General features: G+C 40.3%; 2 protein-coding genes across 2 annotated transcripts in view; both read left to right on the top strand.

Moving 5' to 3' along the window:
* The window catches only part of pde8a (phosphodiesterase 8A), a 51,505-nt gene extending 41,777 nt beyond the window's left edge, over positions 1 to 9,728 (top strand). Inside the window, exons 15-22 of the mRNA XM_085458012.1 lie at positions 1,855 to 1,903; positions 2,146 to 2,281; positions 2,402 to 2,600; positions 4,479 to 4,696; positions 5,504 to 5,636; positions 6,391 to 6,555; positions 6,677 to 6,806; positions 8,394 to 9,728. Of these exons, the coding sequence (XP_085314138.1) occupies positions 1,855 to 1,903; positions 2,146 to 2,281; positions 2,402 to 2,600; positions 4,479 to 4,696; positions 5,504 to 5,636; positions 6,391 to 6,555; positions 6,677 to 6,806; positions 8,394 to 8,500 (1,137 nt within the window). The 3' untranslated portion in view covers positions 8,501 to 9,728. The remainder of the gene's footprint in view (positions 1 to 1,854; positions 1,904 to 2,145; positions 2,282 to 2,401; positions 2,601 to 4,478; positions 4,697 to 5,503; positions 5,637 to 6,390; positions 6,556 to 6,676; positions 6,807 to 8,393) is intronic.
* A 2,260-nt stretch (positions 9,729 to 11,988) lies between these two features.
* Positions 11,989 to 22,438, top strand: LOC146718947 (KH homology domain-containing protein 4-like). Its single transcript, XM_085458007.1, has 14 exons — positions 11,989 to 12,200; positions 13,137 to 13,401; positions 13,499 to 13,618; positions 13,752 to 13,828; positions 14,045 to 14,097; positions 14,225 to 14,430; positions 14,967 to 15,175; positions 15,708 to 15,768; positions 16,034 to 16,091; positions 16,316 to 16,551; positions 16,835 to 16,939; positions 21,104 to 21,189; positions 21,270 to 21,388; positions 21,862 to 22,438. Exons 1-14 carry the CDS (start codon positions 12,172 to 12,174, stop codon positions 21,990 to 21,992), a joined length of 1,755 nt encoding a protein of 584 aa, XP_085314133.1. The 5' UTR covers positions 11,989 to 12,171; the 3' UTR covers positions 21,993 to 22,438.
* Positions 22,439 to 22,455: the final 17 nt, after the last annotated feature.

The following is a 22,455-nucleotide window of genomic DNA, read 5'->3' as shown; positions in this document are numbered from 1 at the left end:
TTGCTGAAATGATAGGTGTCCAGTTTGTTACGGTGAACGGGATGCTGGCTCTGAACTTAAACCGCCCAGTGAACATTAAGAGAGGAGCTGTCATTTTTCTGGGTGAAGAAGTCTTAAAATAGCCAGCATGTAGCAGAGGCAACGCCACCATGAGACAATGCGGGGGTCAAAGATGAGCCAGTCTCCTCTTCCTTTTTCACTTGTGAAGTAAACATTTCACTGTGTGACACACACCCATGGGCTCACCAACACCCAGTAGATATATCTAGCATGGGAATGACTGGATGATAGAAGTCAGTAATTTTCATTGCTGGCGAGTTGGAGAAAGAACTTGAAAGTTGATGTTCATAATGTTATAGATGAATTCTTTTGTGTTGTTTTTTTTTAATTATTATTTTCCATCAATGTGTCGATCGTGCCTTTGTCGGCCATGCTGACTTTGGCTGACTTGGGAAATTTGAAATATAGTTGAGCAGAGACAGACCAACTGCTACAAAGTGATGGGCAACAGGTGAACGGCTTTATATGTAGATAGGGCTCAAGGTGCTATGGCGACTCAGGCTTTGCTTTGAGTTGCATGGCTGTCCTGTTAACGAGCAGGGAAAGCCAGCTGATCCGCATTGTGTCCAAAATGTCATGGCGGTCCATTCAAGAGCTATTTATAATATTTGTAAATTACCTTTCAAATTCTTAACACACAATGTATTCATCACAGCTGGTACAAATCACAGTCCTAGCAGAGCCGGATCATTACGCTTCTCACCACGTGTTTGATTATTTGGGTGATGAAGTGTTACCCCACTGATAAGCTCCATTTGCTATCACAGCATGCATCAATGCCCAGAGGAAGACAAATGTCATGATGAAATCATTCGATGCAGATTATCTGACCTGCGAACATAACTTATCACAGTGTTATTTCTGACTCGGTCAGTTCAGAAATATGTTTCTCTTTTGACTGCGTATTGGTGTCATTAATAAGCTCAATTTGGCCATGTCATCCCTCTTTGTGCGAGTGGGGAAAGTGGTGCGAACTGTCGGCTTAACATGGCCTTTAAAACATTGTGTCACCGCAGCACAGATGGAAGAACACTCATAAAGGCAGGAACAACAGGTCTATTTCTACATTTGTCATTTTTTCTTCTTTCTTTTTTGCACTTCCTTAAAGAGCTGTTGAGACCAATCCAAAATCCAACCACCTGCTTCTTATTTAAATCACATTAAATGCAGGTGATAGCTGACGTTCATCTTTTGAACATGGGTTACTGGGACTGCTGTTTTGGTTTAATGATTTACTGGCTCTTTAACTACCAAATTAAAATGACTCATAGGTTGTGTGTAGATAATATTACATTTTTAATTTTTTTTTTTTTATTTATATTTACTATTGGCATGGAGATTCCTCCTGACTTGTGGCTCATTCATGTCATTCATGCTGTTTTGTGAGTCGCTTAAAAACATCTGTGATGGCTGAATCCAGATGTTCAGGCTGATCTGGCACAGATTTCTTTAGTGTGTGTGTGTGTGTGTGTGTGTGTGTGTGTGTGTGTGTGTGTGTGTGTGTGTGTGTGTGTGTTCGTTCCAAATGGCTTAATTTTCAAAGATAACTTTTATATAACATCTAATGCAAGCGTAAACTCAGAGCATCCTAAGAGTTTCACTCTCCAGATAATTTTGACAGTACGCCGCAGCATTTATTATAGAGGTGATGCTGGTGCTCCTGACAATGAGCTGAAGTCTTCAAGTTGCGCTCTGAAGAAAGCTAAAGGATGGATTTATTCATTCTGTGCATGCATTTTTTCAACTCTTTCTCTCCACCTGCAATCCCTAAAGCTCTTTGTTTCTGGTTTTCAGGATGGTTTACGCAGGTTGTCAGGAAATGAATACATCTTTTCCACCAAACGTGAGTTTACAAAATGCATAATGCAATTGTGACACAGAGTACAGATTTTTCATTACATTTTCTTTCCAGCTTGGGTGTATATTATATATTTTTGTACATTTTGTGTATTTTGTATCTTATATTGTTCAACTGCCTGAATCTCTAAAAAAAAACAAAAAAAAAAAACAACAACATCCAGTTCCCTTCTTCCCTTTCCTCTTCATTTGAATTCCTCCTTTGTCATGTCTTCCTTTTCCTCACAGAGCCCCACCATCTCCCCAGTCACCTGACAACTCCTCTGTCGTTAAACGACATCCCCCCTCGAATCGCCCAGACCATGGAGAATGAGGACTCTTGGGACTTTGACATTTTCAACTTGGAGGCGGCGACCCTGAAACGGTGAGGCTGAACCTGTTTAATGCTGCAGGATTGATTTGTGTGTTTTTTTGGGGGGGGGAAATAAAAAGAAGACTCGCGATGACAGCTTGTGTTAAAGTTTCATGTTCAATCATCCCACAGGCCTCTGACCTACTTGGGCCTGAAGATCTTCTCCCGCTTTGGGGTCTGTGAGTTCCTAAACTGCCCTGAAGCCACTTTGCGCTCCTGGCTACAAGTCATTGAAGCGAACTACCACTCGAGTAACTCCTACCACAACTCTACCCATGCAGCTGATGTCCTGCATGCAACGGCCTATTTTCTCTGCAAAGAGAGGGTCAAGGTAAATTAATAATGTTAGTTTTAAAAAGTATATTACAAATTAAGCTCATATTTCCTAATTACTTGTATCATTTAGAATTAAAAACAATGTTCACTTGTGGTTTATTTGAATGATCTTCGGTCAGAACCAGATGCTATAGATGGATAAAATAGTTTTTTAAAGCTTCAGCAGCCTGCCCTACTTTTGTTTGCAAGAGTTCACCATTTCTGATTTTTGGACCCAGACCTCTACAAGTAACTAAATGCTGGAAGGTAACACAGTCAGACAGAAGTCTCAGCACGGTCTTGGGTGTCACTTGTCTTGTCTGAGTCTACTTTATCCTAAAAAGTCTTGGTTTTGTCCATGTGTGTCAGTAGCTCAGTAACTGTTGGGTGATGTGCAGTGGCTAAAGCTGCTTACCAAACAGTCTATTTCTGAACTCAGTGCAGTGATCTTTCATTGGCTTAGCCCATAAACTGTGAAGTTATATCACCATGGTTAATAAATCCCTTGAAATCTGCAGGGTTAGCAGGTTTAAAATCTGTTATGTACTGTTGTATAGCATACTCTTTAAATGTGTTAAATATACCTCAAATCAAAAGTAGAACAAAGCTTAAAAAAAAAACAACAACCCAAAAACCAAGTGCTTTAAAGACTAAATGATTTTTGTTTTCTGGCTAGCATTAGACATGAAATGTGTATTGATAAAAGAATAGTGCAAAAGTCTTGAGCCACTCCTCGTTTCTTTCTGTTATGCTTCCAAGGAGTCAGACTTTCTTGTGTTATTATTTTTATCATTATTATTTTATTTATATTTTTACAGCAGCCATATTTTACTCCATTTAACACTGACCTTTGAATCAGCTCAGCATAAAAATGCATCTAGCTTAAGCAATGAACCAGCATTGTGTCCACACGTAACAGACAAGTCAGCAAGCAGTCTGTCACAAAAACAATATTTTTTCCCACTTTTTCAGTCGAATCTATGAAAAATATCAAAGATAACTCAGTTTGATGGACATATAGCTTTTCCTCACCAACACGATGATTCCCAAAGAACTGTTTGCTGAAATGTTCTTAAAAAATGTGAGGAAATTGGACAAATGGGAGGCAAAAGAAGAAATGACAGCCCTAAAAACACTATATAGATGAACAGTTTTTGAAAGTCATGTCTTTAGGAAAGAGGAACCAATCCAGCAAACGATCTGAGAGATAAATCTGAATCCTCAGTTGATTCATTTCCTGCTCACTGAAGTCTCATCAGAAATGGTCTCAGTGGAAGGGTGGCTGTCAAGAAAGCTTTTCCTAAGGAAGGGAAACGGGAAGAAAATTACACCAGAACTGAAATGAAAATCAGTGACCACAGGTCTTAATAAATGATGAATCCAAATTGGAAAATTTTGGTTCAAATTGTTGTTGTGTGTACGGAGGAGGTCAGGAGAGAGGTACAACAATGAGTGTGAGCAGCCATCTATAAAACACGGTGGAGGTTCTCTGATGGTTTGGGGCTGAATCTCAACAAATGTTGTTGGGAATATAAAACTGATGGAATTATAAAATCTGAAAATGCTTTCAGATCTTCTATGCAAAACCAGCTGGAAACATTGGCTTCATCTTTAGCACACTGCCAGTGCAGTAAAAGCAAACCTGGATAGAAGAACGCACAGTGGAACAATATCAGTCATGGATTGGACTCCCCAGACCCCAGATTTCAACATTGTTAAAGCAGTGTGGGATCATCTTGACAGAGAACTGAACAAAGATGGAAATGTTTGTTATATAAATGTTATAATAGTAGAAGGTTATACTGTGCCAACTGTTAGTATAACTTATCATTCACCTGATAACGGTTAGGCTATTCAAATGCCAACCTTTAACTTCATTGGCTTCTACCAACAGCAAAGTCTGGATCCCATTGATGAGGTGGCCGCCCTGATTGCTGCTACCGTGCACGATGTGGACCACCCAGGCCGTACCAACAGCTTCCTTTGCAATGCAGGAAGCGAGCTGGCCATCCTCTATAATGACACAGCTGTACTAGAGAGTCACCATGCCGCACTGGCCTTCCAGATCACCACGAGAGATGATAAGTGCAACATCTTCAAAAACATAGAAAGGTAGGAGATTTATGATGTGGCCGTCTGTGCGCTTGCTTTTACTGCCAGCAGCTCTGTAAAACACCACAAGTTCCCCAAACATAAATGTATTAGGTGTCCAGACTTTAAGCTTTTTCCCTAATAACTGAGTTAAGAGGAGGAATTTTTAGGATGTAGCTACATTTGAAGCCTCAAGGCCTAAATTAGTTATCGTTTAGACAGCTTGATGTCTAGTATAATCTGCTGTCACTGTGTGCTCAAAGGACTAATATTTGCCACACAGCCTTTGCTTGCACAGAGTTGGAAAACTGATTACTAAATTTCTATTTTGGGATTAATTATTTATTTCAGTTTAAGTGAATTTGCTGACTTTTGATCAGATAAACCATGATTCCAGGTATTTTATTTTACTTTTTTTTTTTTTTTGCACGCTCTACAAAATCTTTAGATTTTGCAACATGCAAGGTCAGGCTCATTATATTTAACATATGGAAGCACTTTGAGACACGCACATGATCTGAAGTATCATAGGACTTAAGTCTCCTTATGCACTGATGAAAGTGATACTGTGTGTTTGTGTGTGCTGACAGCAGCAGGGTAGTAATGTGATTTGAGTCCCAAAACAGAATAGCTCACATTTGCTGGTCCCCTCCAAGGGGGAAGGTGAACAAAGCATTCATTCATGGCCACTGTCACTGTAGTGAAGGGGAAAACTGTTCACACGGGTTTCCAGGCTATTTACCACACTGTCATCTCACTCTCTGTTTTCACTTCTCCCCGTCTTTCTCTCCCTTACCCACGTGATTTCTGCCAACACTTTCTCTCAAGGAATGAATATCGAACATTACGACAGGCCATCATTGACATGGTGCTCGCAACTGAGATGACCAAACACTTTGAGCATGTCAACAAGTTTGTCAACAGCATCAACAAACCACTGGCTGCTCTGGAGGAGAATGGGGTGAGAATGAAACTGGAACACTCTTAAATGATTTTTAATATAGATTTCATACCTGTGAGGAAATATAATTTCCCTTTTTTCCCCTTTCCCCCCTAAATAAACCAGATAATGATACACCAACAGTAAGCGAGCCACAGTGTCTTAAGGGCTTAGGGAGATGATGATACTGGTGTTTGCTGTGGTACAGATGTCTTTGTGGGGGGAGAGTTTTGCAACTTGCTACCATCTTTCTCATCCCTGTGTGGAATGCTCAACACAGACATTTAAAAGCTGTATTGCTTTTTTAAGTGTAGGATTTTTAGAGGGCTTGTGCGTTTGTGTCTGATGTAAAATGTGATGAAGGTCAGGTTTGGTTAATAAAAGAGTGCCTTGAGGGAAAAACATAATATCGTTTGACTGTAAGACAAAACACAAAGATCGGGAATAAAATAACTCTGCTAGGGGAAACGGATCTTCTTCAGCAGGTTGGTTTAACATTACTCTCAGTGAATTCAGTCTTGTAACATAAAGTACAACCCATATGTTGTGACTTCATGAAGATTGCTGTGCTCATTTACATGGAAGTGTAACGCATAATTAAACGTCTAGAAGACTAAACCCTATCAGCTGCCAGGGCTGCTCTTTGTAAAGACATATCAGGTTATTCGTGAAGTAGTACACTTGTAAGGTGCTGTTGATTTTAACTAAAAACTTGAATTTGAGTTTATTTTGTGGTAAATGTTTGCTTTTTCTTTTCTTCTTTCCTTATATACAGGGAAACAACGATGAGGAATCTGTCAAAAGCGTCTTGACATCCCCCGAGAATCGCATCCTTGTCAAGCGGATGCTGATTAAATGTGCAGACATATCCAATCCATGTAGGCCTCAGGAGCTCTGTATAGAATGGGCTGGACGAATCTCAGAGGAGTATTTTGCACAGGTGATTAGAAGGGGCAAAAAATAACATGGTGTTGAATGCGTGTGGAAATGGATCCAGCAGGAAGCAGCTGTAATGTGTTTACTGGGATTGATGACTCCTTGCGCTCTTATCTCTGATGCAGACTGACGAGGAGAAGAGACAAGGTCTACCGGTGGTCATGCCTGTGTTTGACAGAAACACTTGTAGCATCCCAAAGTCCCAGATTTCCTTCATAGACTACTTCATTACAGACATGTTTGATGCATGGGACGGTAAGTCTGCACAGCATGACATAAAAAGTACTTTTATATCTATATTTGTGTCAATTCCTATGCATGCACAGGACCAATATTCGTAGGAGGTTCAGTTATTCGCTGTAATGTGATTAGGTGGCATTTGTCTTTCACTGCCATAATAAAATTCTCAGTGTTATTAGATCACAGCAAGCATACTCGGTGTTTGGTGCCATCAAACATGGCCTTTTGTTGCCTTGTAAAGAAATTAATCCAAAGGCTCATACTGTAGGCAGATACACTATAGATGTTATCATCCTGGTAAGCTTGCTAGTGTTGTCTAGCTTGGATGGATTGGCACGCCCGTAGACTGTTAGGGAGCATCGCATGCACATAGATGTCTTCTAATTAGTGCTAACTCACAAATAAAATGGTCCTACATTTTCACACAGCCATGTTATTATCAGATAATCATTAAAAAAATGCTGCAAAAGGCACCGAAACCACAAACACAGTTGAGAGGACTAGTTCAGTGACTTCACTTGGTGACACAGCTTGCATTGGCTGCTGTAGCAGTAGCCGTGCTCTATATCTGCTTGTATACCAAGAGGTTATTCACTTGGGGTGGGCTGTGATGCTTCAGTTGTTTAGAACCACTCTCAAGTGGCAATTAGGTTGCTCTAAAGTCCAATCGTGCTCTTTTCTCCGTGTAAAAGCCGACAGCTGACACACCATTGGGGGCAGAGGAGGTTACTAATTCTCCATAATGTGCCCCAAACATACAGGGGACAAAAGAATGGAGTTTATTCCTCACTTTCTGTAATGGTAAATTATTACTTATAAAGTGCTTTTCTACAAGCCTCATTCACCCTGTCATAAAAGCACTTTTTTTCCCCTCCACCTAAGTGCATTCATGCATACACTCACACTCCAGTGCATGCATCAGGGGCAACTTTGAGTTCAGTATCTTGCCCGAGGATGCTTTGACGTTCAGAGAAAAGTAAATGGTAAATGGCCTGTATTTGTATAGCGCTTTTCTAGTCCCTAAGGACCCCAAAAAGTAGCCGGGGAATCGATCCACCGACCTTCCGACTGGTTTACGACTCGCGCTATCTAATTAAAGTTAGTGCCGACATACAACGCTAACTGATTTATCCCCCTGTAATTAGTTAGCATGCATGTGAGTGGAGGGATGACAGCTGAAGAGCCAAAATGGTGGATTACGTCAGTATTATGGTTTCATTCTCTTTTCTGGTTTTTTTTTCCTGTGTGCCCGTGCACACACACACGTCTGTATTGCAAGTATTGGTTATTTGTGCAGAAATGACATGAAACTATAGCGAGGCAGATTCAGTTTATTATGACTCTCATAATAATAATAATATTAATTTGATCCATCACTTTTATTGGGTATTCGGCCATTGGTAGAACCAAAGTGGCCGTCGGAGGAACAGCAGTTTTTGTCACGTTCCGCTGTCTTCATTTTTCAGCACCAGATGCTGCTGCTTGTTTTTATACTGTGACAGTGAGATAGAGATGTTTATTAAATATAAATGTGTCGTACTATCTTTGAAACAAAATGTAATCTTTAAGCCTCATCTTGATCTTGCTTTTTCTTCTCCCCAGCTTTTGCAGACCTCCCCAATCTTATGCAGCACTTGGACAACAACTTCAAGTATTGGAAAGGCCTGGATGAGAGGAAGCTGCACAGCCTGCGACCACCTCCCGAGTAGGTGCTGCAGTGTTTGTGCCCTGGGACTCTGTAATCTGAGGCAGACCTCCTCTCTCTCTCTTGGCTGGGGGGGGTCTCTCTCCCTGCCAGCCCAGCCAGCCAAGGGGCTTCCTCGCCTTCACTCTCCTGCTTCCGTAGCACACCGAGCGTCCACATGTCCGTCCATACAGAGAACCACAGAAGGACTTCCTTCCTGACAGGCAGTTGCAGCTGTAATGCTGCGGGCTTTACGAGCCTGTCGTACGCGAACTGTGACAAACAGACACGGACACGCAGCATCCTTACGAACTTCTTGTGCCTCTCAGGCAATCACAGTGTAGCTGGTCAAGTGACATGACTGAAAGAGGGTCGTTAGCGGTCTTCTGGCGAAGCACCCGTCCCTCCCCGATCGCCACGTGGGCACTCCTGTCTGCCTGTGAAGTTGTTGTTTGAGTAAAAACTGCTTGTTTACTGAAAAGACTCGATGGAAGCGTGGTCTGGATGAAAAAATGTATCTTTTCAAACCAGGCTGTGAAATCACTTTTGACCTCCATTCCTGTGCTCGCAGCAAGGCAGGACTGCTCTTTCAACCCCCTGGAGGTCACACCATGAAAGAACACTCCACTGCTTTCCTTTGTTTTGTTTGTTTGTTTGTTTTTGTTTTTGTTTTGGGGCAATATTCACACGTGTCCGAGAGAAACCCAACCAAGTTGACACATAGCTGTCTTAGTAGACATGTGAGAGGAGATGCTTTCTTTATGGGTTGGGGGCGGTGGACCTTTCTCTTAGGCCACCGCTGAGAGACAAAAACCTCAACATCACAATCGTAGGTATCTAACTGCAGATGATTTGGTGTGTACATTTTTCTTAAGATGTTCCATATTTTCTATATAAAAATTCCTAAATGAATTAGTTGACGAGAACAAAATGAATTTATGAAGAGCGAGAAAAGCCAAAGCTAATGAAGACAAATACTACTATAACTCTCGAAAATTCACAATTATTATTCATATGAAGCATTACCATATTAAACTTTTTTTTTAAATTTTTTTTATCAAAAGTACAGTACCAGTTTGAATGAACACTTTTGTATTGCACTGTAAACAATATTAGAAATGTCTACGTCTCAGTGATTTGTCCAGGGATGGGATGTTGCATTGGAGAATAAGCTGTTATTGTTGATCATCGGGAGTTTGCGTGTGTGTGTGTGTGTGTGTGTGTGTGGGTGGGTGTGTGCGCGCATGCGCGTGTGGGTGGGTGGGTGTGTGCGCGCATGCGCGTGTGGGTGTGTTTTGGTTGTTGCTGCGAGTGCGTGGGTGTATTCATTGCTGCAACAATCCCTTGCTCTTGGTTTAATGCTGTAAACCGCTCGACATTTGACAACAGCAGAAATATGTGAAAACATTTTGGACTTGAAAAATTTTGTCTCCCAGAAATTTTTGTATCTGGTTTATCCTACTGAAAAGACTGCCTTATTTTATACAATATTTATACAGTACATCCCACTGTGCAACTGCAACAGACATCTGGAGTTTTTATTATGACATAGTCAGAAGGTTATGTTCAAGGAAATCTCAATATTTTTATAGACAATGAATTTTACACTGGATTTGCAGCAAAAGAGATCAACCATTATAGCTATCTGAATACTTTTGAATGGGATGGTCACGCAGAGCATGTATACAGAGAACTAAATGGTTAAGAAGGATGTGGATCGCAGAGTTGTCTATCACTGTCTTTAAGCAGTCTCCTGGAGGCCACCTTGTATTGATTTTCTTTTTTCTTCTTCTTCTTCTTTGTTTTTGGATCAAACATCATTCTATTTTGGCCACTTGTCCAACATCCTTCTGCACAGACCCAGGGAACAGCTTTTTGTTCAAGGTTGGATTCAGATTAGGATACTAATATATGTTAAAGATTGTCGCTTATTAAGAATATTTCCTCTTTAAACAGTATATTAAATGCCATAACAGCTAAGCAAATGGTGGTTAACAAGATGCGCTGACCACGATTATCGTTGTTTCTCTCAAATGACAGAAATGTACACGCAATCAGGGGATTTGTTTGTTCCTTCTGATACACATTGGTCTGAAGGCACGGAAAAAAAAATTAGAAACTATTCAATGAAAAATAAAATAATGTCAATTATATATTTAATGTCTATGATTCAATGCCTTTTTTCTTTTTGACTTGCTCATTTATTTCATGCCTGCAGTAAGACTCTGTGTCTGCCTCTTCAGGTTACTTCCATTAGTTTATTCTTTTCTTTTGACTTAATTTAAATAAAAGGTTTTCAACATTTTGTGAAGCATCTCAAACTACATGGCAGCCGGATAACACCCCGTGTGACACACTTCAATATAGTATAAAATGGTGAAAAAACAAACACAGTAACATGTGACTGAGGCTACTTTTTTCTGTAGCACTTTCTTTTTAATCTACAAACCTCGAGGAAAAATAAGACACGTGTAAGATTCTTATTTTCATTTTCTTTTTGATCCTCCCACATATGGTTAAAACGGGACTTTTTAACTCTGGTTCAAAGTACATACTCCTTAATTATTTTTTTTAAGCTGCTTCATTGAGGTATTGGAGAAAGAACACGGTCTTGCTGGTTGGTAGGAAATGGAAAATAAACAACAGTCTTCAGTGTTTACATCACTTAGCCGACCCATATATCCACCACAACCTCCTCCCTTCAAGGTTTTGCCTTTTTACAGACAATGTAGTTCAACTTTCAACTTCTTTCCCAGCACATGGGAGTCAATAAGTCACACTGCTGCTGCTAGAGATCCTTGTCAGCTAAATATAAACACGGGTCATTTAAAGTTCATCCTCTTCCTCTTTAACAGTGTTACAAACTGTTAATTTCTATAGAAACTGCTCATAACACACACTTAATCCATGCTGTTTGTGTGAACAGGTGAATATGTGTGGGATGGGGTTGTTTTTTTTTTTTTTGTTTTTTTTGGCTACATTGAACATAGTCTCCAAGTCCTTAAAGGAAATGCATGAAGGCTGCCAGTTCTTACTGTCTGTGCCTAAAGTACAGTTATACTAGCTGTCTGTTTAACAAAACTGACCCATATATAGCCTGTCTGACGGATGTATTGCCTGGTTACTATATACAGGCACTAAACATTGAGCTGCAGGTACAAGCATACACACAACAATGACAGGACGGTTTGTGCATGGTAATATTGGCAGCAGAAATATGGCACTAAATTTTCATAATGTCTCTCTTGTAGACACAATAAGGTACGCAACGCGAGCAAATGCGGAACTGTACAAAAAGACAGACATGTTGTATTTGATGCTTTCGGCCTGAGATTGCATGCAAAATGGGAAAATAAGCGCTTTGTGTTCGCGCTGTCCTTGGTTTAAGATGCTGGGGGGAGAAAAAAAATAAACTTTTTAATGTGTTTTTCTTTTACTTTATTTTAAATCAACAGGCTAGCATAACGCTACGTTAACCAGGTGAGCCTTGATTTGTTATGAAGCGTACTGAAAGTGAGAGAGACTCTTCCAGAACACGAGGACAGCTCCGCTTCCGCCAAGTCAGACTTTGCGACAAGTCGTCAGAAGAAATCGCCGGAGCAGGAGAGAAAGAAGACCGATGGCTAAGGCCGTGTAGCTTTTGTACTGTATCCGAAAACTAGTATCAATTTACTATCTATTTAGTGGAGTTGTGCTATGTCTTCAGGAATGACGGGGCAAACACCGTGAGTGTCTGTTTAGTTTGTTAGAACTGAGTAGTCGTTACACAAGCTAACGCCACACTGCAGAGTTCACCGAACAGTAAGCTAGTGTTTGTTAGCTTAATCTGCTAACTGCCAGCACTACCATGGCCTGTTAGTAAAAGTTAGATTGCAGGGTGTTATTTGACGCTAAAAAAAATTCAACAACATACATGGGTTACTCTGAGCTTATGTGTTCAGTGTACACCAAAATGATATTTTATTGGAAAAACTCGTGAAACCGTATCGTAACTTGATAGCTAGCTAGCTTAGCTCTCGGCGTCTGATAGCTTAGCAATGACTAACGCCGTCTTATTTGCTAATATGTTAGCTAACAGCTTCTACCGTTACCAGAATCCACAGATTTTACACACGAAAGATTGTTAAAACATTGAAATGCACCGGTATGACAGATGTCTAGTAACGCGGAATACGATTGGCTAAAATAAACAGCTATTCACCACGTTTACTGTTTAGCATCATCAGCGAAGTGTTAGGCAATTTGTCTTGTGATACCACAATGTATTAGTGTACGGTATCTAAACAGATCGTTATAGCACAGACAAAATGTTGTGCCGATACTTTAAATTCCAATGACTGGTTTGGACAGTGGTAATATGGGTGCTCATGTAGTATTTCTCAGGCTGTCCTTAGGTTAAAATACCTAGTCCCCTTTTATTTGACGTCACGGAGTTGTTTTTTGTTTATATTTATTTTAGGCAAATAATAATAATAACTTTATTTGCGTAACACGTGTCAAAACAAAGTATTTCCCAAGACATCATGGAAAACATTTAGGAAGAAATAAAGATGAAAAAGCGTTAGGTATAGGAATACTGTCAATAAATAATTTGATAAACTTGGATTGTTATAGTATTATAGTTATAGTATGTTATATGTTATAGTATATCTTTTTTTCAGGTGCCTAACCAGCCGTTGGGATAAGCCAGCCCAGCCTAAACAGAGTGTAGACATACAGCAGCAGAAGAGCAGTGAAAATGCAGCCCACCCTATCTCATTGTCAGGAGTCGTTTCTGGACCAAACAGCACAGTTTCCCAGGCACCAGAAACGGGAGGAAAATCTCCTCAGGGAGGAGTTGAAATGGCTGCAGCAATGGCTGCTAAAATAAATGCTATGTTGATGGCAAAAGGAAAGCTGTTGACTCCTCCACCATTACTTGCAAAGGTGTGCAGTTAGAGAGCTGCTTTGAATAACTGTATCATGTATGTTTTTGTCGTTATTAATGGAGTTTAAGTTTTCTGTGTTATTTCATATATTTTAGACTCCTCCAAGTGTGCCTGTGCCAGCTGTTACAGAAGAGATGGTGGTCACTGAAGTCGACATAAATGATGTACCACTCAACTGCAGGGACCTTCTTACTAAAGGCAAAACACAGGAGGAGGTTGGTGGAAAGTGACCATAGCAGTGTTCCATTTAACACTTTTGTCACACTTTAAGAACTTTTAAAACAAGTTGTCTCTTAAAATATCTTTTTTTTTTTTTTCTTTTTTAAAATCTTCTTTTACCTTTTTCAGATTCGACAGTTTAGTGGAGCCATCGTTTCAACAAAAGGTCATTTCATGACAGAAACTGAAAAGGGAATAGCAGCAGGGTATGTGTTTCAAGTCTTAATACTTTGTTTCTGCAAAAGTAGACCCCCCCCCCCTTCCCACCCATTTGCATATTGTGTCTTAAGAAAATCTACATTAATTATTTACTAGAATAGTGAAGTTCATCTAATAAAAGTAAACAGACAAACCTGAATTAATGAGTTTTGCAGTGATAAAGAGTGTAAAATGTTGTCCATGACCGATTTTCTTTCCTTTAGACAAAGACCTTTGTATTTGCACGTTCAGGGAAAGACCCAAGAACAAGTCAACAGTAAGTAGCACATTTTATTGGCTTAATATGCTGAGGCTGACATCATCTAATGTAATTCACAAATGTCACAGCATGTAACAATTGATGTGGCAGATGCTCAAATATTGGTCACTTTTCTTTGCAACAGAGGCTGTAATCAGGATAAAGGAGATCATCTCTGAGGATGTGATGAGGACCTCAGCAGCCTCGGGGGGACAGCAGGTGCCTGTAATTCCACCGCTCACTCTCTACCCTCAGCCGCCTCGACCTGTCGTTCCTTCTACTGTGCCACGGATGCCCAATACCACTTCAGTGCCAGCCCAGGGTCATCGACCAGCAGCTCCTCATTTAGGGGTAGGCAGATGATTAAAAAATAAAGTCAAATTTGTGTGAACTCATCAAACCCTAAATATCAACAACTTGATCTTTAATTTTGTTATTTATGTCTCCTTAAGTATTGGACAAAGACAGATAAGCTGTACATTGTAACCAAAGGTTCAAGACTAACAGTGCTTAGTGAGAAAGATTCTGTAGTCAGGCAGTAAACTGAGGGACACACAGTAGTAGGATTGTTTATTTGGGTGTATAACAATGCTACATTACTCAAAACCTAAGATAAAGTTAGGGTTATGAAATATAAAATTAATTATGCAGACTAGGTTATTGGGAGTGGAGGTAAAGAAAGTGAAGCAAGTGGAGACTATGTTGCTTTCACTGATACCTGCCTCCAAAATTAAGGAGCAGAGAGAACGTCCCTGGTCTACAGTGAAAAGCCTTGGATTACTGCATCTGCTTACAAAGCACTTCTGCCTAATGTCAAGCATGATTTCACTAAACAGCCATAAGGTACATGGTATTGGTAAGGTAACCATGTCTTTATTTCTCTTCAGAGTTTTGTGCACACAAAGATTTTTGTGGGTCTGGACCAAGCGTTGCCTTCATTCAATGTGAAAGAAAAGGTTGAGGGTCCAGCAGGTTCGTACCTGAGTCACATCCAGACAGAGACGGGAGCTCGAGTCTTCCTCAGAGGAAAAGGTTCTGGCTACATAGAACAAGCATCGAAACGAGAGTCCTTTGAACCTCTTTATGTCTACATCAGGTATGTTCATTCTAATTGGAAGAGTCGTTAAATGACATATACACACATTCAGTATGTGCTGTGTGGTTTCAGTGTTAGAGCCCTGCTTGCAGATGAATGGTCGTTTGCTGCATGGCTTTTGCTAGTTTTACTAACCTGATGAACGCTGCGCATCTGCAGCATGTGCTAAATGGTTCAGGTGTAGGCCAGAGTTGTGTCTCTTCAGACCATTGATGTGGGAGAGATCCAGAGGCACAGAATTCATCCAAGGAGATTTCTGCTTTTTGAAAAGACAAAACTTTCTGTAGAAACTGGAAAAACAGTTTTAATGACGTAAATCCTGTAAATTACCTTTCCTATTGCTATTCCAACAGTCTAGCAGCTTATTTTTGTTTTTTCTTTGCCAGTGAGTTGAGCTAGCACGTATTAAGCACAAGTTTTAAAGGTTATGGCACAGTGTTGGCTTCACAGTTGGTCTATGTAATGATAATATGTGGCTTTAGTCCTTTACTAAGTCTGTTACATCCTGTTTAACAATGGACCTTTGTTACAGCCACCCAAATGCAGCTGGATTGGAATCGGCAAAGAAACTCACAGAGAGTCTCCTGGAAACCGTAAGTACACACTGTTATCACTGTATTTGTGTCAGAGGGGATTTGTATTGCATGAAAGTCTTACAGGAGGTGTAAGAAAGTGAAGCTACTAAAGCGTATAGTTTTCACTGATACCCACCTCCAAAAGTGAAAGTGGTAGTGTGAACCACCTGATCTCCAGAGATAGGTTTTGAGTGCTCTGCACCTACCCACAAAACTTTCTGATTATAGAGCTGCAGTTTTGTCTGGTTCATTACATCATTTTAATGTTTCTTTCATTCTTTAGGTGAGAGCTGAGCATGCACGTATGGTGTCGATATACACAGCCACGGGCTCGACACAGTGTGAGTATTCTTCTTAAGTCTTGTAACTAAACAGGCAAATTCCAACAGGGTGACCAAATGTAAGGTACTGACTAACTTCGTTCTCCTTGTGGTAATTAATCCTCCCGTGACGTCTTTAGTGGCTCAGCAATTGCTTGAAATAGTAGGTCACAGTTGTCAAAACACCCTGTTATTGATCCATGTGATATGTGCTATTAACTCAGGGTTCTATACTTTCATTTCAGCATACGCAGTACATGGATTTCCACCTAATAGCAATTACTCTAGCCAGGGGTCCTGGTATAACTACCCAGCAAATGGGTATGCTGGCGGCTATTCAGCGTATCCAGGAGCCACTGGTTATTGGAGTAAGGCAAATGGTCCCCCAAGTCATTCTAACTTGTCGACAAACCCTCCATCTTCTCAGGCAATGGTTCAGTATCCGGTGTGTCCTAGGAAACCGCATCCCTATCTTGTTCAGGTAATTATAAAAGTCTAAAGCTGCCACTACTTAAAGTTCCCATTTATTAGTCAGCTGATTTAGAGTGCTACATTTTTAATTGCTTGTTGGAAGAGCCATCAAAAACTGTGACATCATATAGCTAAAACCACTGAATAGATTAATCAGTTTCCAGTTTCAGTGCAAGTTTACACTAGAAGTGCAATAAGACATGAAAGTCATCGAGGTCTTTAGGAGGAGTTTTAGTTCTCTTAAAGTCCTGTGGCAGCATCAATGTGTATGTGTTGGTTTTGCCCTACCCAAGGATCCAAGCAGCAGTGAGACAGTGGAGCCTGAAGGATCTTTAAATACCCCCCCTGACTCAGGAAGTCCCAAGCATCAATTCCAGGAGGGGGCTAAGGATGAAAAGGTTAGCTGAAAAGTAACATCTGTACATATCACTAATAGATAATTCTGCCCATTTTAACATGACCATTACTCACCGATAAACCTGTCTGAATTGCAGCTGATTAGTCCATCTGGTTTTAAACAGAGAAGCTTCAGGCATCACTGCTAAACAACCAACATTGGACAGAATTACACATAATTATAGCTCATGAAATTATTGTATGAAAATATTAGTTTCAGTTTGTTCAGCATAAATACTGACCGTCTCTTTTGCTTTCTGTTTTCCCAGTTAGTTGTTTACCAAATTACACAAGTGTTTAAGCTGAAAGTTATTGTCTGTAATACAAATGGCCATCAAACGGAGCTAAGCAGTGTTTTTTGATCACAGACATTAGTTTCATCTGTATCACTGTGTTAATTTAAAAAAAAAAAAAAAGATTAATACGGGGAGGGGATCTGTGACTTCTGCCATTGCTATTTGTGTTTTCGGATTTTCAATGGTGTCAGAAATATAGGCAATCACTATTGTGCTAATAAAACACCAGCAGTTCCACTCTACATGTGCATGATCATTTAGAGCCCATGCTGGAAAAAGTGTGTGTTAAAATTAGGGGTGCAACAATACTCGGATCGATATTGAACTGTTCGATACAGTGCTTTCGGTTCGGTACGCATATGTATCGAACAATACAAAATTTTTCATTTATTTTATCAACTTTACTTCTGACGATGCTGTCTGTGTTGAGCGCTCAGTGGATCTGCACTCGACAGTGCAGCCTAGGCAGAGTAGTCGAACGCAGATTCACTGAGCGCAGGGCAAGCTAGTGAGACAGAAGTTAAGCTGTCGTTGCAACATGGCAAATTGAACCTCCCCCACCCTCATTCAGATCTGGCGTTTGGAACTATTTTGGTTTTCATGTGACGTATGACCCTGAAGGTCAGCACGTCATGGACAAAAGTAAAACAGTATGTTGGATGTGCCACGCAATGCTTAATTACATGGTGGGAACTAGTGTGTTAGCGCAGTTAGCTCGTTAACGTGTTGGCCGTCCAGCCCCATGCACGGGGCGATCCACGGTAGCTCGTTAACGGAGATTTGCGGTGTTGTGGAGTTAACGTCATTTCAACAAGATTAACGCTGACAGCACTAGTGGGGAACGCAACGAATATGACTGCACATTTACTCCGACATCATCCTAGTGCAAAGACAAGTGGAAGCAGACAAAAACAACAAGCACGCATGCTACAAACTTTACCCTAGACAGCTGTTAGCACATGATTCTCCTTATGGGGACCTGATATGTTTAATATGCTGCTGAGAGTATAGCCCAGAAGAAGTGTATAGTATAGCTTTTATTTTGGAAAGAGCCATTTCTCTGTAATAAACTCTTTTCCAAAGATGAGTGATTTCTCGATCAGATAAAAAAAATTTTTTATTACTTTGTTGTTTCAGCAACATTAAATTTAAAAACTGTACTTTTGAGTTAAAATATATATTTATAATTTTAATAAATGACAAATTAAAAAGGCATGAACATTTTTTTTTTGTATTGAAAAAATATCGAACCGTGACACCAAAGTATCGAACCGAACCGTGAATTTTGTGTATCGTTGCACCCCTAGTTAAAGTATGTCCTATTATAGGCCAAACTCGAAACTTCCGTTTTTATCAAAAATTTTAGAGAAAGCAGTCTGTCTTCAAATACAGGCTTACTTAGTTGCAAATAATATTACTGACAAATACCAGTCTGACTTTAAGCCACACCATAGCACTGAAATGGCCCTTCTAAGAGTCTATAATGATCTTCTTGTATTTGCTGACTCTAGTCGCCCTGCCGTTTTAGTTTTATTGGATCTGTCTTCACCCTTTCACATGGTTGATCATAATATACTCTTGAGGAGGCTAGAGCATGTTGTAGGCATCAAGGGTTCTGCCCTTAACTGGTTTAATTCTTACCTCACAGATAGATCCTTCTCTGTTGTGATGGGAGGATACTCTTCCTCTGTTGCCCCTCTCTGTTGTGGTGTGCCCCAGGGGTCTGTATTGGGCCCTCTATTATTCTCTTTGTGTATGCTACCCTTGGGCTCCATATTTGAAAAATACAATATTTCTTATCACTTTTACACTGATGACATTCAAATCTATCGTCAACTGACTGATGATTTGTCAGCATCATTGAACTCCCTGTACGATTGCCTGAGAGAGGTTAAAGATTGGCTGTCAGATAATTCTCTCATTTTAAATGAGAAAAAAACTGAAGTTACGGTGTTCGACAGCCATATTCCTTGAGACCAGCTTGTTGCCCTGCTGGGGCCCCTAGCTAACTGTCTCTCTGATTCTATGCGTAACCTGGGTGTCTATTTGGATAGCTCCTTTAAGCTTGATAAGCAAGTATCATCTGTAGTTAAATCTGTTTTTGGTTTTTTTTTGTTTTGTTTTTTTTCCAACTGCGCCAGATTTCTAAAGCTAAGCATTATATACCACACAGGGACCTGGAAAAACTTATCCACGCTTTTGTGACCTCCAGGTTAGATTACTGTAATTCTCTCTACTGTTCTCTCTTCAAAGGCTGCGACTCGTTCAGAATGCTGCGGCTCGCCTTCTTACTGGAACTAGAAAATTTGACCCTATTACTCCGGGTCTTGTTGATCTACACTGCTTACCAATCAAATATCGCATTGAGCTTAAAATCTTGCTACTCACTTTTAAAATCCTGAATAACATTGCGCCCGGCTACCTCACTGACCTCCTCAATCTGTACACTCCTTGTCGTGCATTAAGATCATCAGGTCAATTACTCCTGGCCCAACCTAAGTTTAGACTGAAGACCATAGGCGATCATGCCTTTGCTTCAGCTGAACAAAACCTTTGGAATAGCCTCCCTGCTTCTATTCGAGCCATGGACTCTATCCAATCCTTTAAATCAAGATTAAAAGCATATCTATTTGACTTGGCTTTCCTGACCAGTTAATACCCTTTTAAATCTTTTAAATTTTACACTTTTAAATCTTTTAAGTTTTATTAAATTTATTATTTTATTATTAATTTTACTGCTGTTTTTGTCTTCTTAGCAGATTTTGTATTTATCTAACTCTTCTGGTCTGTTAGTGCCTCTATGCTGTCTGTGCTTGTGCCCGATTTGTACCCTGTTATTGACTTATGCTGACTCTCCATATTACTGTGAAGCACTTTGGTGTGCCTTCGGGTTTTTAAATGTGCTATATAAATAAAATTGTATTGTACTAACAACATGTTCCAATTAGGAAGATAACCTTAGATTACTGTTCAGTAAAGATGTGAAAAGTACAACAGGTTTGTTTTGGGGGTTTTTTGTTTTTGTTTGATTGCATTTGGCCACAACTTTGGCTTGGATGAAAATCTGATCATGTTTTATCAGTGCTCAGTTCAAAAACAAACTTTATTGAAGCTGTAGTGCCTATTATCTCCCATCAAAAGCACTTTGGGTTGTAATTTATAAGCAGATTTCTCTCTAGTTGCTCCCTACTATAGATCTGCCTTTAAATTCAGATATTTTAAAATAGAATATTAAAGATTTTAATGCCTTAGTCCATGCAAGAGGTCTGTGTTATACAGCGGGGGAAATATTAATTTGATCCCCTGCTTGAATTTGTTAGCTGGCTCACTTAGAAACTGCATAAAAGTTCTGAAATGATTTACATGTAGATGAGTGAAATGAATATTTGATCTCAAAGTATAGTTTGACAGTAGTAAGATGTGTCTTTGTAGTTTGTCACCATGTTTGCACTGTTGTTTGGTCTTGCTCATGATGGTGGACAGGTTTAAATTGAAGTAACTGGACAGGTTTGCTTGATACACATAATGAGTTGAATGAGATCAGGAGTAATTATTTGTCATCTCTGTGCCACACAGCCTATCTGTGGGATCCGGGTTTTATGGGATAGTCTATTGAATAGTTTTTTTTTTTTTCCTGGTTTCTCTCCATTACATTGGAACTACCATAAAAATTAGCAACTGTTAATTTCTTTGTAAGTGAGCAAACTTGCTGGATCTTGTTGCAGCCTTAGCTGAGTATCAAAATAACTTGAAGCAAATGGGAAGCTCTGAGTGTCTTCCAAGGTTTTCACATGCTAAAATAATTTTCTTTTGAGACAAGCTTTTTCTTTTGAAAGTTTGTAAAAAGGCTTGAATGTTCTGTCTTTTTAGCCCTACGCCATCTCTCCAGAGGGTCCAACTCATCAGGAGTCCACCCTTCCTGCACCCAGTGTTGGCGAGGAGAAAGAAGTAGAAAGGTCTGCTCATAGATCATTGTTTTTCCCTTGTTCTTCATGAGTCTTGTGTAGCGTAGATATTCATATTTTTCTCTGTTCAGGTTTCTGATGCCTCCCCCGCCACCTCCCTGCGTGGCTCCCGCCGCTGTTGCACGCAAAAGGCCAAGAGATGCCGTGACGGATGATCCAGCGAGTCTGCCCAGCAGCACCGCGTCATTGGGTATGCTGTTCTTTATTTCCTAATACTCTGAGAGCCTGAGTACTCAGATATTTCTTCTGTGGTGTTGTCTGTTACATGAAATGGCATCTCCCCCCCGTGGAGCAATGGGGGAGGAGTGGAGACCTGTGTGAAACCTTCCGCTGGTGAAACTCACTAACATGCTCTTCTTGTATATGTTTTTTGTCTTTCCCTTGTTTTCTCTCTCAACATGTGTCCCTGGACCTGCCTGTTATGGATGTGTGATCTGCTGCCGTTTCATTTGATATCTTCCCTCCCCCTGGCTGTGGATCAAACGAACTCAAAAACCACCGCTAATATGGGGCTCCTCAATGGGTTTCCTTTTTGTTTTCTTCTCCTGCTTTGTCTACTCCCCTTCTCTTTTCTCTTTTTCTCTTGCTCATATCTCCCACCTTTCTTCTACTTCTCTCTCTCTCTCTCCATTTTTCTTTTTTTCCTTTATTGTGCTCTTGCAGGTGTTCAAGACGAGGTGTGCGAGAAGAAGCCTAAAGTGTTCAGTGATACATCAGGGTTAGTGCCCTATGGAGGGGATTCCTCCGATGAAGAGGAGGAGAGGAGCCGTAGCAGTAAGACAGATAACTCATAACCTCTGCCCCGTCCCATCCCCACTGTCCAGGACATTCATAGACCACATTCAGTAGATCAGCAAGTTTCACAAACTCAAACCGCATCAAAGGAAAAGTCCACCCTTGTATCATACACTGTTCTGGCATGTTACACCACATTTACTACAAAGACAAATATATTTGCTGACAACTGCCTTCGCACAAAGCAGGGGAGAGTCCTTTTTATTCTTCCGTTTTTCAGAACAGATGCATTTTTAATTTTAAGCTCTGTCAGGATCTTGGAGACAGTTCTTTGAAAGTTTGTGTACCCCTTTTACTATTGACATACCTTTTAGATCAGGTAGCCAACCTTCAAAGCCCATCGGTCTTCATACAGCATTCGTAACATGCTTTTAAAAAAAGGACACATGTGGAAATAGAAGGTTTTTTTGGGGGGGGAGTAAAGTAAGGGGGGGGCGTATTCAAACTTTCTGCTGCAGAAAA

Source organism: Copadichromis virginalis, linkage group LG1 (genome assembly GCF_057382275.1).
Source record: "Copadichromis virginalis isolate Kocher_CV1m ecotype Utaka linkage group LG1, C_Virginalis_male_GT1.1, whole genome shotgun sequence".
Lineage (NCBI taxonomy): Eukaryota > Metazoa > Chordata > Actinopteri > Cichliformes > Cichlidae > Copadichromis > Copadichromis virginalis.
This window is presented reverse-complemented; position numbering and strand designations above follow the sequence as displayed.

Excerpts from the sequence above, each read along its gene's own strand:
- LOC146718947 (XM_085458007.1), top strand. The coding sequence starts at position 12,172 with ATGTCTTCAGGAATGACGGGGCAAACACC. Across the intron at positions 16,940-21,103 it reads AGGGGGCTAAGGATGAAAAG|CCCTACGCCATCTCTCCAGA; the intron begins GTTAGCTGAAAA and ends CTGTCTTTTTAG. Across the intron at positions 21,389-21,861 it reads CAGCAGCACCGCGTCATTGG|GTGTTCAAGACGAGGTGTGC; the intron begins GTATGCTGTTCT and ends GTGCTCTTGCAG.